Here is a 15,168-nt window from a genome sequence, read left to right as displayed (position 1 = left end):
CCTGAAACAAAGTATCACAAAATGAAAGCACGCACGAGAAGCATCTCCCTCATCTTATTGGTACAAATGTAGATTTTGCCTCATGCGACTGCTTAGCCAGGAGATCGCGTGCTTGACAGAAATTAGTAAAAAAAACGAAACGCATTTATATTATCTTGGTTAACAACAGATATTACAATTTGCCTGGAAACTGGAGATGTGTCACAAATATAATACGGTTGCATTCAAAATGTTCGTTAATACATCCACGCCACCTAGAGGCACTAAACAGAAGCCCACACAAATATTCACCTAAAAGGCCGTTCCAGGAAACCTCCTGCGACCCGGCGTTGTACATAAAAGAATTATACTTGTTTTTATGAAGCAGACCGTTTAAAATTGCGTGGGGAGAGTTAATATAGCATTTCGCTGGAAGCTAATTTCACCCTAAACCATTCTAAATACGGCCACTCTTATTTCCAGTCCGCCAGTCCTTCCTTTGTATCTAAGGATCCTTCAGCGGGTTTCTGACATACTTGCGGAAGTGACGTCTGACATTTCGCGCGCGAGTCTAGAATTGCTAACTCTCTCTGGGGTGATCTGAGGTGGAAGAAGGCTGGGAGTGGACCCCGGGGTGCTGCGGCGAGATGGAGGAGCAGAAGGAGAACCAGCCCCAGGAGGAGGAAGACGAGCAGCCTGGTAGCCCTTCGCCGGTGAGAGCAGAGCCGAGGAGATGGGTTGGGCGAGGAAATATGACTGTTGTTGTCAAAAGGGAGGGGGGGGGGGCGGAGTTGTGGTTTGACCACAGGGCTCTATCGGTCACCGTAGTTTTTAACTTACTGGCCGGTTGAAGTGACCCAATATATAAAACAACAATTAAAAAAACAGGACAACCCAGTGAAATGGTATTAGCTCTAGATCGACAGTGTCTGTACTAACGAAACCTCTTTTTGACGTGTATCGATTAGTAACAATGTTTTTTCAGGCATTTAATGTCTGTTACTCGTGCGAAATTATAGAAACGTTTTGTGATCCATTTGATAACCCTTGACAACTACTAGGTGAGAGAAGGCAGAGTCAGGAAAGTAATTAGGGTGTTGTCCGATCTTAATGACTTGAGTTCTCATGAATGAATACGTTATTTTTTTTTTTCACAGTCAAGCAAGGGTTTTATGTCACAAAACAAAAAGGGATTTGCTGATCCCCAAAAGTTAGGCATCCTGTCATAGAATGGTAGACATAACATTTCAAGCTCAGGTGTTGTGTGACGGCGACGTGAGAAAAATTAGCACCTATACTTGTAAAGAGGTTTCTGTCATCCTACCGTGGTGTGAAAAGAAAAGTGCTGATTGAAGTGTGAGTATGAACAACAGTTCATTGTGTTGCTCACCTCTCTCTCTCTCTCTCTCTCTCTCTCTCTCGTGTATAACTGAAACAGGTATGTGGTCAGAACAAAATGTATTGCGACGCTGGGACAGAATTCCCAAAACTGACCTCAGATGCTGAATATTTTCCCACTTGCCGCAGCATCTGAATCTTACTCCATGTGTTAGAAAAATGTAACCCAGTGGATAGAGACTGGGAATTTGACAGAAGAGGAGACGTCTTTTAATGTATCGCTCCAAACTCCCGTGCCCACTGCTTAGCTAAAACATAAATTATATAATTGGCATTGCTTGGAAGTCACACAATTTTTAACCCAACACGAGCCACAAGAAGTGATGCCAGATGACCTTTAATACCTATGACATCACACCAAGCAGCATCACAGGTGTTGTCTTCAGTGAAATTAGTTAAAGTCCATAATCAACAGACTGTAATAATGCAAAATGTCGATTTTACACAGCTTTGGTGGGGAGAAAAATCTGGATTTTATTCAAGACACAGAGGTTAATATTATGAAGTAACTCCATTATTGCGGCCACTCAGAAGCCCCTTTAAAGCTAAAAGAATGTAGAATACACAAATGTTCCAAACACAATAAAGTTACGTGAAACCAGACCCCTTGCCTCTTTTGTAAGAGCTGCAAACTCAAACAGGAGGTAGAAACAAAACTCCAACTGAATAGTCCATTATATCCAGAAAAAAACAATCTTAATCTTTAACCAAGTTCCTCCACCCTCCGTCACTTTCCAGAGTATTTTTACGGTTGAATCAAACTTGACTTCTAAAATAGTAAGTATTTCAAATTATTAGGGAGGGATAATTTGAGAGGGATACTATTAGCCTCTGTGTCTTCAGTAAAATGCACGTTTTTTTCCCACCAAGGCTCTGGAAAATCTACCTTTCATGTCAAGACACGGAGGCCAACATTAGGCAAGTTCAAAGCTTAGCAATTAAACAACTTGCTGCACTCTCCACAGACTTACAGTAAAAACCTCTAAACATAGAATCTGATGACCAGTCAGCACAAAGCAAAGTGTCTTGCAAACTGCCACCCATCCTATAAGCTTTTAAAGCAGCTGCTCCCTGCACTAAGGGAGCATTAAACAAGTTTAGGTCCACACCAGACAACCTCATTACCTCTCTAACTGATCTCGCTAAAGTAGATGAAGATCCACTTTTTAAGTGTTTCGTCTTTAACCTTCTTGAGGCCTGATCATGCAAAGGACCTGGAAAAATAGTCTGAATAGTTGACGACAATAGACAATGCAAGCCAACATTCTCAACGAAACCTAAGAATTCCATCCACTGTGTCCACCACAAAACCCAGGAATTGAGTCTTCTGTTCCGAAACTAATTCTGACTTCTTCCTGTTTACTAAAAACACCAAATCCTCCAGTAATCTTACTGCAAAATCTGTGTGCGCTCTCAACATCTCTCTGTCTTGATAAATAATTAATATTTCATCTAGATAATTTATCATTCAAATGTCGCCCCAACCCCTCAAAAATGCTGACACTGGCCGAAGGACTTTTGTAAAGCACGAAGGTGCTGGCGAGAGTCCGAATGGTAGGCACACAAACTTCCAAACCTTCTTACTCTAATAAAGCCTCAAATTTCTGATGACCCGCCCATATTGGAACTATAAGATAAACATCTTTCAGATCCAACCATGTCATCCAGTCTCCTTTCTGCAAAACATCTCGTAATAAGTGCATACCTTTCATCTTGAAATTGTGTTAAATTTGAGGGAGCTAAACGATTGTGTGACTTATAACTGGTGCTATAAGCTTTGGTTAGCTGTTTATTACTGCAAGCATATTGAATGACTCATATACTCAATTTAATGACAGCATATAGTCTTGTAAAGACAAGAATAACTTCAGTTATGCTTTTAAAAAACTCTTCATTCCCAAATATCTGCAACAACGAAGACCAGATGCCAGTCATGTTGAAATCAAAATAAAATTGAATTTCATGTAATTTCTTCATTTATTTTATTTTATTTTAAATATGATCTACCTCCTTGTGTATACTAAAGGAGGATTTAGGGGCTTATTGCAACACTTACCATCTTCTGTCACCCAGACGCCCCACCTCCCTTTGGCTGTGAGGGTATAATGTAAGGCCATTCTGTTCTGCAAGATCATGGTCTTCTGAGCACCTTACTGATCTGATATGAAACCTAAAGAAAAGACAGCTACTTTTTCCAGTGTCTGAGCATTGTGTCTAGCCTCTTGGACAGCCTGTCCTATGACACAGCTGGATAACAGAAAGGAGAAAATCTGTTTGTTTCAGAGACCTAAGGGAGCCTGCACCGCTGTTGTCGAGAGTGAATATCAAGTGTTGGACATCGATGATGATCTAGCCAGGATAAAAGACCCCAGCCCATTCTTGAGACAGAAAGGTGTAGGCTTTCTTTGAGCAGATGAAATGTGCATAGTTCCTTTTATGTTAACAGTTGTGAAACACCAGGTCAGTGGGAAGATTATGTTCATAGGGTTTGCTTCACGGAGTATAGTTCCTACAACAATGTCGCATTCCCTTTGGCCCCCAAATACACTCCAGTTAGTGGTTTCTTAAAGTTCACAGAATTGCCCCCTTTTGGAGAAGGCCACATGAGTGCTGTCTTGTTTATGGTGACCCATGAGATTGTTCTAGCCTTCAAGGCGCTGCAAAGACTCAGGGAGGGGCGCTGTTATATTACAGCAGTCTGTGCCCGTGATGGAACATATCAAGGCAAGTTTCAGTTTTGCAGAGGGGCACTTAAATCAAAGGCACGTATCCCAGGTCATTTTCGGGCAAGCACTTGCAGAGCCAACAAGATAAAAGATTATTCATTTGATGATCTTTATCAAGCAATACCATGTAGGAGTTGTTTTCATGCAAAAAGCTACAGCTGTGTTCAAGAACAGGAGCAGTAGAATTGAGTTCCCTTTATAACTCCCATTCCACATCAATGAAGTATCCTACCAAGAACCGTAGACTGGGGGAAGTAGCAAGAATAGCAGACAAACCCTCAGGAGGATCAAGTATTTAGGAAATGTCTGCTTACCTAGGGTAGAGATGGTAATAATAAGGGGTGAAGGGTGCATTATTGAGAGGCTATGGTTGTGCAAAAGAAGAGAATAGGCACTGGGGATCAGACCCAACAGCATGTCGTAGGGCAGCAGTAGGAACAGCTCACGGGGGGCTCAGCCTTTGGCTTAGTGCAGGGCCTAAGGTGGGCAGATATCTTGTTGAGGTGCAGCATGCTTGCACTGGGAGGAGTGGACGTACATCACCAATCCATGATACCCAGACGGCTGTCTTGGTGATTAGCAGCACCAGGTAGGGACCACACCAGTAAGGCTGCAAAACATACTTTCAATTATTAACCCAGACCTAGATCCAAACATTGGGTTTAAGGGAATGGCCGGTTTTGATCGTCCCCCAGGTAAGACAGCTTGACCATGAGAACCGAAATTGTAAATAGGGTATGAGCTTCAGGGGTGTGGAATTTATTAAAATATCTACTTGTCCACGGGACAGGTTGCTTCTCAAATCTACTTGTCCTGTAAAAAGATCTACTTGTCCCTTTGGTGCCATGTAGTGTGGCGCCAAATTATGGCAGCAATCTCATTATGTAAGAGCTCTAATAATAGCCTCTCTGATTATGCCAGGGCTACTACCATAGTAGGGCTTGAATACTTGCAGTTTCAATCCCTACTGTAGCAATTTCCTTATTTTTCCACCTTTCTGCAGATCTGCATACCGGGGCTGGAGGAAGCAGTGAGCAATAGTTTCAGGGCTGGAATGCCTTTGAGTCTGCAAACCTACTAACCTGCATGTTTCAAAGATTTTCACCAGCTTCTCTCTAATATTTTCCCATAATAAGAAAGGTTGGACATTTACTCCTGACAATGGCAGAATTAGAACTTCTTCCAGGGTTGGGAAGAAAGTGGCTGGAGGGAAAATGAACTTGCAAATGCTCAATAGATGTTCACATGAGCAAATCTACACATGCATATTTACCCATGCTAAAATACATTTCACAAATATTTTATAGGGGTACGACATATACCATGGGTGCACTTTTGTGACTTTCTTTAAGAATTTGGGGCCACATGTAGGTAGGTTCAGATTTGCGAGTCGCAAATCCGAATGTAGGATGGTGTCCCTGACACCATCTGTGATTCGCAAGGGCTTCGCAAATGCACACCTCATGAATAATCATGAGATGGGTCGCAATTTGCGACCCCCTTGCGAATGGCGGCCTCACAGGGATGGTGGCCTGCTGGAGACAGCAGACCACCATGTCTGTGACTGCTTTTCAATAAAGCAGTTTTTTTTTTGTAATGCAGCCCGTTTTCCTTAAAGGAAAACGAGATGCATTACAAAAACGAAAAATGAAATGTTTTCGTTTCATTTTTTCAGAGCAGGCAGTGGTCCGCAGGACCACTGCCTGCTCTGAAAAAATGTTTACAGTGACATTCACAATGGGGAAGAGATTCCAGGGGGACCCCTTCCCTTTTGTGAAAGTGTTAGCACCCATTTGAAATGGGTGCAAACTGCGATTGGTTTGCGCCCGCGTTCGCAAAACAATCCTACATTGCACTGCAAGTCGCAATTAGGAAGGGAACACCCCTTCCTAATTGCGAGTCGCAAACCCGTTTTGCGATTCGGTAACCAGGTTACCGAATCGCAAAACTGGGTTTGTGCATAGCAATGTGCTTTTTGCACGTCGCAAACAGCGAAAGTCGCTGTTTGCGACATGCAAAAAGCTACCTACATGTGGGTCTTGGTCCCTAATTAGGTCTGGTGTTAACAAAGACATTTTGTTTTTATTAAACTTCTATTTCTCTCTCTTTCGGCTGGCTTTACTGTGAGTGATCGCATTCTTCTCTTCCACAAGGAGCATATTGTCAGGAACTACAGTGGCAATCAGTGACGTAACGAAACTGGAGGGTGCCCCTTTGCAAAGAACATGGAGGAGCCCCCTCTCCAGACTCACTCAGGACAGGTGCTGTGCTGAAGGGGCCCCCTAGAGGGCGGCTGCGGGGCCTTTGTTATGCCACTGGTGACAACGTGTGCTTTTAGAGTTCAAAAACGTTTTTTTTTTTTTTTTTTTGCCAGTGTTTGTTACAATGTTGAGGGCCTGGTAGCTCCCACAACAATAAAGTGTTACAAAAGCCATGTCAAAACAAGACATGCATTGATGAAACTAAAAGACTTATAAAAATATGTCAGATCAGTTGGCTTTGTCAGTGTTTGTTTATTTTTATGCTTCCCATAATCGTGTTGAAAATGGTTACACTGATTTTCCTTTAGAAATATTTTTGGGAAATACTAGCATGCATCAAAACATTTTACTAAATGACACTTCATTTGCATCTAATCAGAGAGCATTCTGGGAGCATTATACTTAGCCTCATAGCCTAAACTTTTCAAACATGTGTATACACGTTTTTTTTTTTGTACTGGAACCAACGTCAGTAGTGAAGTGTGACCTTAAAACATTTATTTACAGCACTCACCCTAATAATGAAGGTTTTCAAATAATGAACCATAAATACAAGTTCGACCAGCATTATCTTTTGGAAACACATTACCTCAACTGCAGAGAGTTCCACTCTCTGTAAACAGGCAGCCAAAGGGTTTGTGCTGCAGAGGGTTGGGCCTACTTGTCCCAAGGACAAAGTAAACATAACAACTTGTTGCCCTTGACCCCAAACAAGATGTCCCGGGCGGCGTCGGGCGATAGGAATTCCACATATCATAGAGCGTCTCATAAGACTGAGACTCAGTCTGGCTTTCTGAGTTGGTATGGCCTGATGGACTACAGAGCTAGGAGCAAGACATTTGGCCATTTCAGTTGTTGTGTTTTGGAGCATATCTTTTCTATCTTATACTGTTGTCATGTTCCATGCCTGCTGATTCTGGGCGATAGACGCTGCAGAAGTGCTGATCAATCCTTAAGGCTTTGTAAATTTCCTGCACTATCGAAAAAATTACGTGTAATCCTTGGTTGCTTGGGATTCTGAAACAAGGGTGAAGTGCCTGTGTAAGCCCTTTGTAAACATAATAGCATCTGTTCTTGTGCAGTGATAAGCTTCCACTCACCCCAAAAATATACACTCACCAACTCAAATGTATATGAAGCACATCTAGGTCCCTGGATAAAGTCCACGTGGAGGTGAATAAAGGGCCAAGGGGGAGGGGGAGCAACAGCGGTGGTCTTAATCCCTTTCCCAGCATAACGGGACTGGTAAGAGACAAAGGAATATTAATGATTTTCGGACAGAGAGAAAAAGAAGGACATATATTGGTGGGTTGCAGCAGCATGTATCATACCTTCCCTACTGACATTGGCAGGTCAGTGGTATAACCCGGCGAGTTTGGGAAGTAGAAACTTTGGTGCTACCACACACCATGAGTTGTCTTAGCCTTCCTTCCAGGTCCACTGTACACCTCTATTTGATAAAATACAGTTTTGTAGTATCATAAACTCATTCCTGCAACATAGACAAATCGCTTATGTAGGGCATGGGAAACAAATCGGTCCATACAACATGCGAAGCAGCATCACTAGTTTGCGATAAAGCGGGTTTCCTTGCAGCTGTATTTCCTCAAGACACCTCATTATGCGGATATTGATGGGTAGTACGTTTCACCGCATCAATCTTTTATAGCAGCATTAAAGCTTTCAATATCTTTTTTACATACAAGCTATTCTTAATAGGGGTACCAGCAGATGTCAGGAATACTACTCTGCATCAGGAGGAACTCAAAGTGCTACATCACTCAAAACTCATACGTAGTCTTTGAACAGTCTTGTTCTTTTTGCAGCAACCTGTATTGTTTCTGAGGCATTAACCATTCAAAAAATACATTAATTCACAGTTTGATATTGATGTGTTTGTCAGATCTGTACAGGAATTTGGCACATGCTCACTTACAACAAGACAATTGTGTTTCTCTCTCCTCACTGGTGGGCCCCAGAGATGCTGAGTTTAAAGTGGGGCGTGGGCACGGGTAAAATCAGGAGCAGACAGCAACAATATTTCATATTGAGACAATCTGGTGATGGAACTGGTTTGCCTTTTGGTGGTGGTGAGAAGATCAACAACAGCATGTGGCACAGAAACAAGCAGAGTGGTGCTCAGTAAAATATTTCCAGAGTCTTCAAGGGCAGATACTACAGATCAAAGACATAGAAGCACCCCAGCTGAAGCTGGGGTGAAAGCATAAAAAGAATAGGCTACAGAGAAAGGGTTTTCTCATAACCAGGAAGCCCCAAAATGAACGCAGAAGTCAGGGCTTGTTTGATCTGCACAAATGCATTTTCGTCTTCTGTAGATCACTGCAAGTGTTCAGGAGTGTCTCTTCTGATATGTTGCTTGGGCTGCACCATTGTGACGTAATTAAACATACATTTTCTACTGTACCTGGCTATATTCAACAAGATTTTCATGTAGGAGGCAGTCAGCGCATGGGGCAGCTTACGAATGGCTTCAGTTAATTCAAGTGATGGTGCTGTCCAGCTGTAATAAAATGACCAATATTTTGTGCTCGATGAGAGGCAGAATTGTGGTTTCTCTTTTGATGCCCTATACCAATTAGTCAATTCAACATACTGTATCAAAGTGGAGCCTCTGGGAAAAAAAATAGTGTTCAAATCTTTTTAAAGCTTGGGAAAAGACTGACAGAGAGCCCATAGATCCTCCCAATGAGAAAGTGAAGAGGAAATGACTGACGGTGTAACAAAGATAGACCACGGTAAACCACTGGGTACTTTCAGGGTTGCAGGTCCAGCAAGGACCGTTCTTGCAGGAAAGAACGGTTGCGTGGCTAGGGACCTAGAAAGCTACGAGCAACTACATTATTGATAGCCTGGAGATTTCAAACAAATCTGTATATGTTGATCATTCCTTTAAAAATTTGTTTTTTTTTTAGGAGGAATCAGGGTATTGCATCTGTTAACAGGCATTTTGATGAGTGAGCTCATCTTGAATTTCATGGGTTCCAAGAAATTGATATACCCCTTCTTATTGGTCATTGTTAACCACACAGCGGATTGCAAAAGATAAAGTAAATGTGTTAGATCTTGAGTAAGATCTGTGCTGTTTGTATCATGTTGACAATTGGTATTTTCCCAAAGCAGTGTCAACATCTTGTTCTCCCAGTGCTTGGGTTTGTTGACGTAGACTCCATTGGATGTGCAGAACACAGTTCAGTCATGTTTGCAAAATATGTCCTGATTCAGTAGATTACCTGGTGAGGTAGGACTTGAGAGGAAATCATGCTTATCTCTAATGAGGCAAAGGATGATTGACACAGGTTCAGAAATGTGGGGATTCCACTGATTTGAATTCTTGACTGCATTTATGGGCAAGCCAGAGTGAGGTAAATGAAGGGAATTCAATGGTTTTTAAAGTAGAGCAGCTGGCACCCGTAACAATAAGGCAGATGGCACATTTACCATTTATCATGTGTTTACATGGGGTCAGTGTATTCAGGGCATAGTCGGAACGTCTCAGGCTGTCCTGAAATTAAGATGATCTGGTTAAATTTGGATGGGTCATCAAGAGTGGGTACATTTGAAACAGTGTTAGGGCAATTCCATAGCTTCAAATGACCCCAGACAAAACGTGACCCTCCCGCACCTGAGCCTTGTCCTCTTCACCTTCTGTTACCTCTCCTCACTCTTCCATCCACTGACTCCCTCCTGTTTGCCTCACATTGCCCCCACAGCCCCCGTGACCCAAACCCCACTCCCCCCTGCTTCCCCCCCACCCCCCAGCCGGGCTCCCACACTCTCTTCAAACTTCCCTTTCTTCCTATTTTTGCAAAGCCACGCAGCGATTTGAGCAGTCACTAATTCCACAAGTTTCTTAGTTTGCCATCCAATACATATTGTCATCATTTTTTGACCTCCCACATTCGGCAACAATACCTGCACAAAGGCAGTACTTTCAGCCTTCTAAACCATCTCCCTCGGATGGGCAATGCCCAAATACGTCTCAAACAAATCCTTGAGCCTGACTCATCCTTATTCTGTTTGCAATTTGAAATCTTAATCTAATCCAGTCTTACCGGGCATACATTTGCAACAGCATTAACCAAAGCATCATTTGCTGTGTTAAGGAACCCATTATTCCTGCTGTCCCATCTCTGCGATGCTGAATTTTCAATTGATCGATCTCTCGCTTCATGTCACTGACCTCAGCTGTTGGTTCAGTACTGTTCAATGTGTACATTTAAAATCCACTTTGCAGTTCTTCACAGAACTGGATTGGGTATTATCTAATAATAAGGAAATGTTTTGTAATGTTCATTATATCAGATGGAGTCCTAGGAACATATGAACAGTGACTCTGCTCCCTGGAACAAGGTAGTCTGTCAAAGGAAGAAAGCTAACGGGCACAGGCTGGGTGGCATCTTTGTCGCTTGCATCACTAGAGTGAAGGGAGGCTTCCACCCTCTCTCCAGGGAAGCGTCTCCCAGCCAGTAGGTTTTCTGTCCTTGTTAGATTTTCTCGAGTAATGGTGGACTGTGCACGCAGGAATCTCTACTCTAGCCTTGGACCAAATGCACTCTTGGTCTAAATTGTTCCACAATAGTGGAATCTGCACCTTGTTTAACTATCTGCCTCCTTCCAAATTATTCTCTTTTTGTTCAATTACTTGCTCTGTAGGACTTGCCTGCATATTATTTTCTCCACCTCCATCCACCAGCAGACCTACAGGCCCTGCTCTGTTTCCAGATGCATGTGTGGTATAAAGAAAACATACAATAAATCCTTCCTGTAGTTCTTGCTTCCCCTCTTTCTTGAGAAACGGTGATCCGGGGGAATACAGAGGGCTGTAGGAGCATAAGACCTTAGTCTGTAACGTATTTGTATTCCAGCTTCTTCTGGGCCTGTTTCATACCATGGACTTGGGATTCATGTTTGCATCCGTTAGTCTTCTTATGTCTCTGTAAAATACGAAGCCTATATTTTGTTCATATGATCCTTTAACCTCTTTTACAAATTCCCTTTTCATTCTATGTCAAAGGCACTGTGTTCAGGAAAGGGTTTTTACCCATCTTAGTTAATGAGTCTTAACCACTGTTTCAGAATTTGTACATGGCTTTACTATACTGGTGTTATATAGTGTGGGCAGGTGTCCTGTTCATGATGGTGGGGGTTTTGCTGCATTTAACATAGCGCTGCTACCCCTAGCCCTTTAGGTATACACAATTGGCGTTTATCTCAATACCATGCATGCAACACAATAATTGCCAGGACACTGGTTTGTGGGTATAATATGTCGCAAGTTTCTTAATTACACAGGTAGGGTTAGCTTACGGGCGATCCCGGTGTCGGAGATGAGTTTCTTAAGGATTGGCCGACACCCATCCTGAGAAAGCTAGAGCTGTTCCGTCTGGTGATTCCTGCACCAACGTGCTTAGCATCTTACAGCTTGTTCATTTATTGTGGTTTACCACTTTCTTAATTTTAGTCATGCTCCTGACAAGTCAGAGCAAGACCCCGGCCAATCTCCACATTTGCTCAGGATTCCAACTGTCCCCTGCGGGATTAAGGAGCGCCATCGCGTCCTCCCAGGCCCCGCCGTAAAGGCTCCAAGTAGCCTGAGGATAACTTTTGGCTCCAGGAATTACCCTCTGGAGGCCATTTAATTAACGTTTAGCCTTAGGATCGCCCTGTAACTTCGCCAAGCCTCGGGGATGGCATCTCGTGATAACCGAGGCCCCCCCCACCTGTGCTCCCCTTTTCCTGCTAATTACAGCCTGCTATCTCGAGAGCATCCCTAATATTTATTAGGAAAATGTCCATGCCTTCGCCGGACAGGTGTCCCCCGTCTGCCGCAAAGTTACTGCTCAGGCGTCTATTCAGCAGGGTATGCCTGATGAAACCAAACCCGTGCTGATTCGCAAATTTTTGTAGAGACCGGTTGACTCTTCGCCTTGACCGTTCAACAGCGGCAGGAGACCTGGCTCCCTGCCACACCCCCCTTGGGATAATCTTGGACCACATTATTTCCCCGCCTTCCATCAGGGTGGCAATTCTGACCAGGCTCTGCGTCATGGCCTGCAACAGTGGGCCCCTCCTGCAAGTAGTTAGGTCATTATTGCCCAGGTGTATTAAGAGAATGTCTGGCTTCACCCCCTTTTCTCCCTCCAGCTGGCGGACTCTAGGTTCAAGACTGGCCCATCTCATTCCCGGGGTCCCCATCCAGGCAAGTTTGGTGTTGCTGAAACCCTGCGCCCAGCCATTCTCTCCGGCCCGATGTCCTGCTCTGTCCACCAAGGAGTGTCCCATCACCCATACCGTCTTACCCCCTAGGTAGACAAGAAGGTAAGCGTTACCACACAATTTATTGACACCCGTTACCGCATATGTAAGGCTTCCTCACGTTTACAACCTTATTTAACATCTTTAACACGTTTGCAACCTAGCGACTCCCTTCTTTTAACTTGAGGCCGACCGCCCTGCCTGCTGTGCTAAATGCTCCACCCCTCTGGGGTGGGGGGGGTTGTGTAACTGCCCCCGTGTCTCCAGACCGGATGTACAGTTTGTATCTTCCGGACTGCCACCTTCCAATTGTCTTAATGGCCTCCGCATGCAGGCCCTCCTCAAATGCTGTGGTGGCAGCACCGATTCTAAAGGAATGCGTTGACCATTTACGCCCCTGGTATCCTTCCTTCTCGATTGCCCACCTCAAAACCCTTCGATATTGGAACTGTTAAAGGCTGGCCCTCCTGGTGGACCAATAGGTTTCCTGGTATTGCGGGACGGCATGCAGTGTACCTCCTGAGGAGTTCTACTGGGCAACGTTTGGGGTCCCCCAGTCCTCTTAAGCGCACCACAGCACCTATCCCCTTCTGGTCAGTCTTTGAGCGCCGCACTTTCAGCTCTGCAATGTCTTGACCTATCTTGAGATCACTCCATCTTAGTGCCCTGTCGGACGTGTCGCTCCTTGACCTCGCTACTAACTCTGAGGCCCTGAACGCTCGAAAGAAGGCTAAGGAAAATGTGACGCCGAATAACAGCTCCTCGTACTGTGTGTTACAAATGGCTGTGAGTGCCCCCACCAAGACCCTGAGCATGTCTAGATCGATGGGTGCCCTTTGGTCGGGTCTTCTTCCTTCCTGCTTCGCCCATCCCTTTAGAGCCGCCCTCAATGGGAAACCCGCCGTCGGGTCTCCCTCTCCCCTCAATTTTGAGAAATGGGCTATCGCCGCCAAGTGTCTCGAGACCCATGCGTGCGATTTTCCGTTGTCCCTGGCCCATAGGACGAAGCAATGCACCCTTGTCGCCGGTGGGTGGGCGTCCCCAGTTGCCCATGACTGTGTTACTGATGTGAACATGTCGAAACATGCCTTGTACTTGGCTCTGGTCGTTGGGGCCAGCGATAGCTCTCCTAGCGCCCCTATCCTTTGCTCCACTGTACCAAGCGCCACCACTCCTCCTTGAACGGTGTCATCTCCAGCATGGCCCGGGGGCACGCTGCCCTGAACTTCGCCCACTGAAAACGAGAAAGAGCATCAGCGGCCACGTTCTTCACCCCTTGCACATGCCGCGCACGAAACTCCACATTCCTCAACAGGCAACCTCTCACCAGCTCCCTCAACAGCCCTACCAGTACTGGGCTATTCCCGGACTGACAATTGATGGCCTGCACTACTGCCATGTTGTCGGACCAGAATGTAATCCTCCTGTTGGCTAACACCTGTGGCCACAGGTATAGAGAGAGGACAATTGGGAACATTTTCAGCACAGTAATGTTGTTTGTGAGTCCGTGCCTCGCCCATGCATTGGGCCATTTCGCCGCACACCACTCGCGGTCCAGTATGACCCCAAACCCTTCTCTGCCTGACGCATCGGTGGCGAGCTGGAGCTGCTGACTGGTGCACCATGCGGTGCGCCACAATAAGGAACCATTAAATTCCTCCAAAAATGACAGCCACATGCGCAGGTCATCCTTCAGGCCCGCACCGAGGAGAACTAAGTGACGGGGTTTCTCCACCTTCGCTGTTGCCCTAGCTAGCCGCCTGGCAAATATTCTGCCTGCTGGTATTATCCTCGCTGCAAAGTTGAGCCTGCCTAGTAGGCTCTGAATCGTGGCTAGCGTTGCTTTCTCCTTGCTCAGGACCAGTCGGATGTCGGCCTGCAGGGCCCTGACCTTATCCTCTGGTAGTCGGCACAACCCTGCCACTGAATCAATTTCGATGCCCAGGAACGTCAAACACGCTGTAGGCCCCTGGGTCTTTCCTGGCGCCAATGGCACCCCCAGTGTCTGACTGAGGTGCTCAAATGCCCCGAGGGTTGCCCTGCATTCCTCGGAACCCGCTCTGCCGATAAAGAGGAAGTCGTCTAGGTAGTGCAGTGAACTTCCCGGGGGGGATCCTTTCCCTCAGGGCCCATTCGAGGAAGCAAGCAAATGTCTCGAATAATGAACATGACACTGCGCAACCCATGGACATGCACTTGTCGTAAAAATATTGTCCTGCCCACTGCATCCCTAGGAGGTGAAAGCTGCTCGGGTTCACCGGGAGGAGGCGGAAAGCGGATTCAATGTCCGCCTTTGCCATGAGCGCACCCTTGCCTGCCGCGTGTACTAGGTCGATCGCCTCATCAAACGAAGCGTAACAAACCGAGCATGTGCCCTCCTCGAGGTAGTCGTTTACTGATGACCCCTTGGGGAAAGAGAGATGGTGGATCAACCTATACTTGCCCTGCTCCTTCTTTGGCACAATCCCCAGCGGTGACACAATAAACTTTGGAAGGGGTGGCTGGGTGAAGGGGCCAGCCACCCTCCC

General features: G+C 45.3%; 1 protein-coding gene across 2 annotated transcripts in view; it reads left to right on the top strand.

Moving 5' to 3' along the window:
- Positions 1 to 502: 502 nt before the first annotated feature.
- The window catches only part of ERI1 (exoribonuclease 1), a 154,196-nt gene continuing 139,530 nt past the window's right edge, over positions 503 to 15,168 (top strand). The window contains exon 1 of one of the 2 annotated variants that reach the window (XM_069236876.1): positions 503 to 692. In XM_069236876.1, the coding sequence (XP_069092977.1) occupies positions 627 to 692 (66 nt within the window). In that variant the 5' untranslated portion in view covers positions 503 to 626. The remainder of the gene's footprint in view (positions 693 to 15,168) is intronic. The other variant, XM_069236875.1, reaches the window with a different exon arrangement.

This window comes from Pleurodeles waltl, chromosome 1_2, assembly GCF_031143425.1.
Source record: "Pleurodeles waltl isolate 20211129_DDA chromosome 1_2, aPleWal1.hap1.20221129, whole genome shotgun sequence".
NCBI lineage: Eukaryota > Metazoa > Chordata > Amphibia > Caudata > Salamandridae > Pleurodeles > Pleurodeles waltl.
The sequence above is the reverse complement of the archived record's forward strand: the minus strand, read 5'-3'. Positions and strand labels throughout refer to the sequence as shown.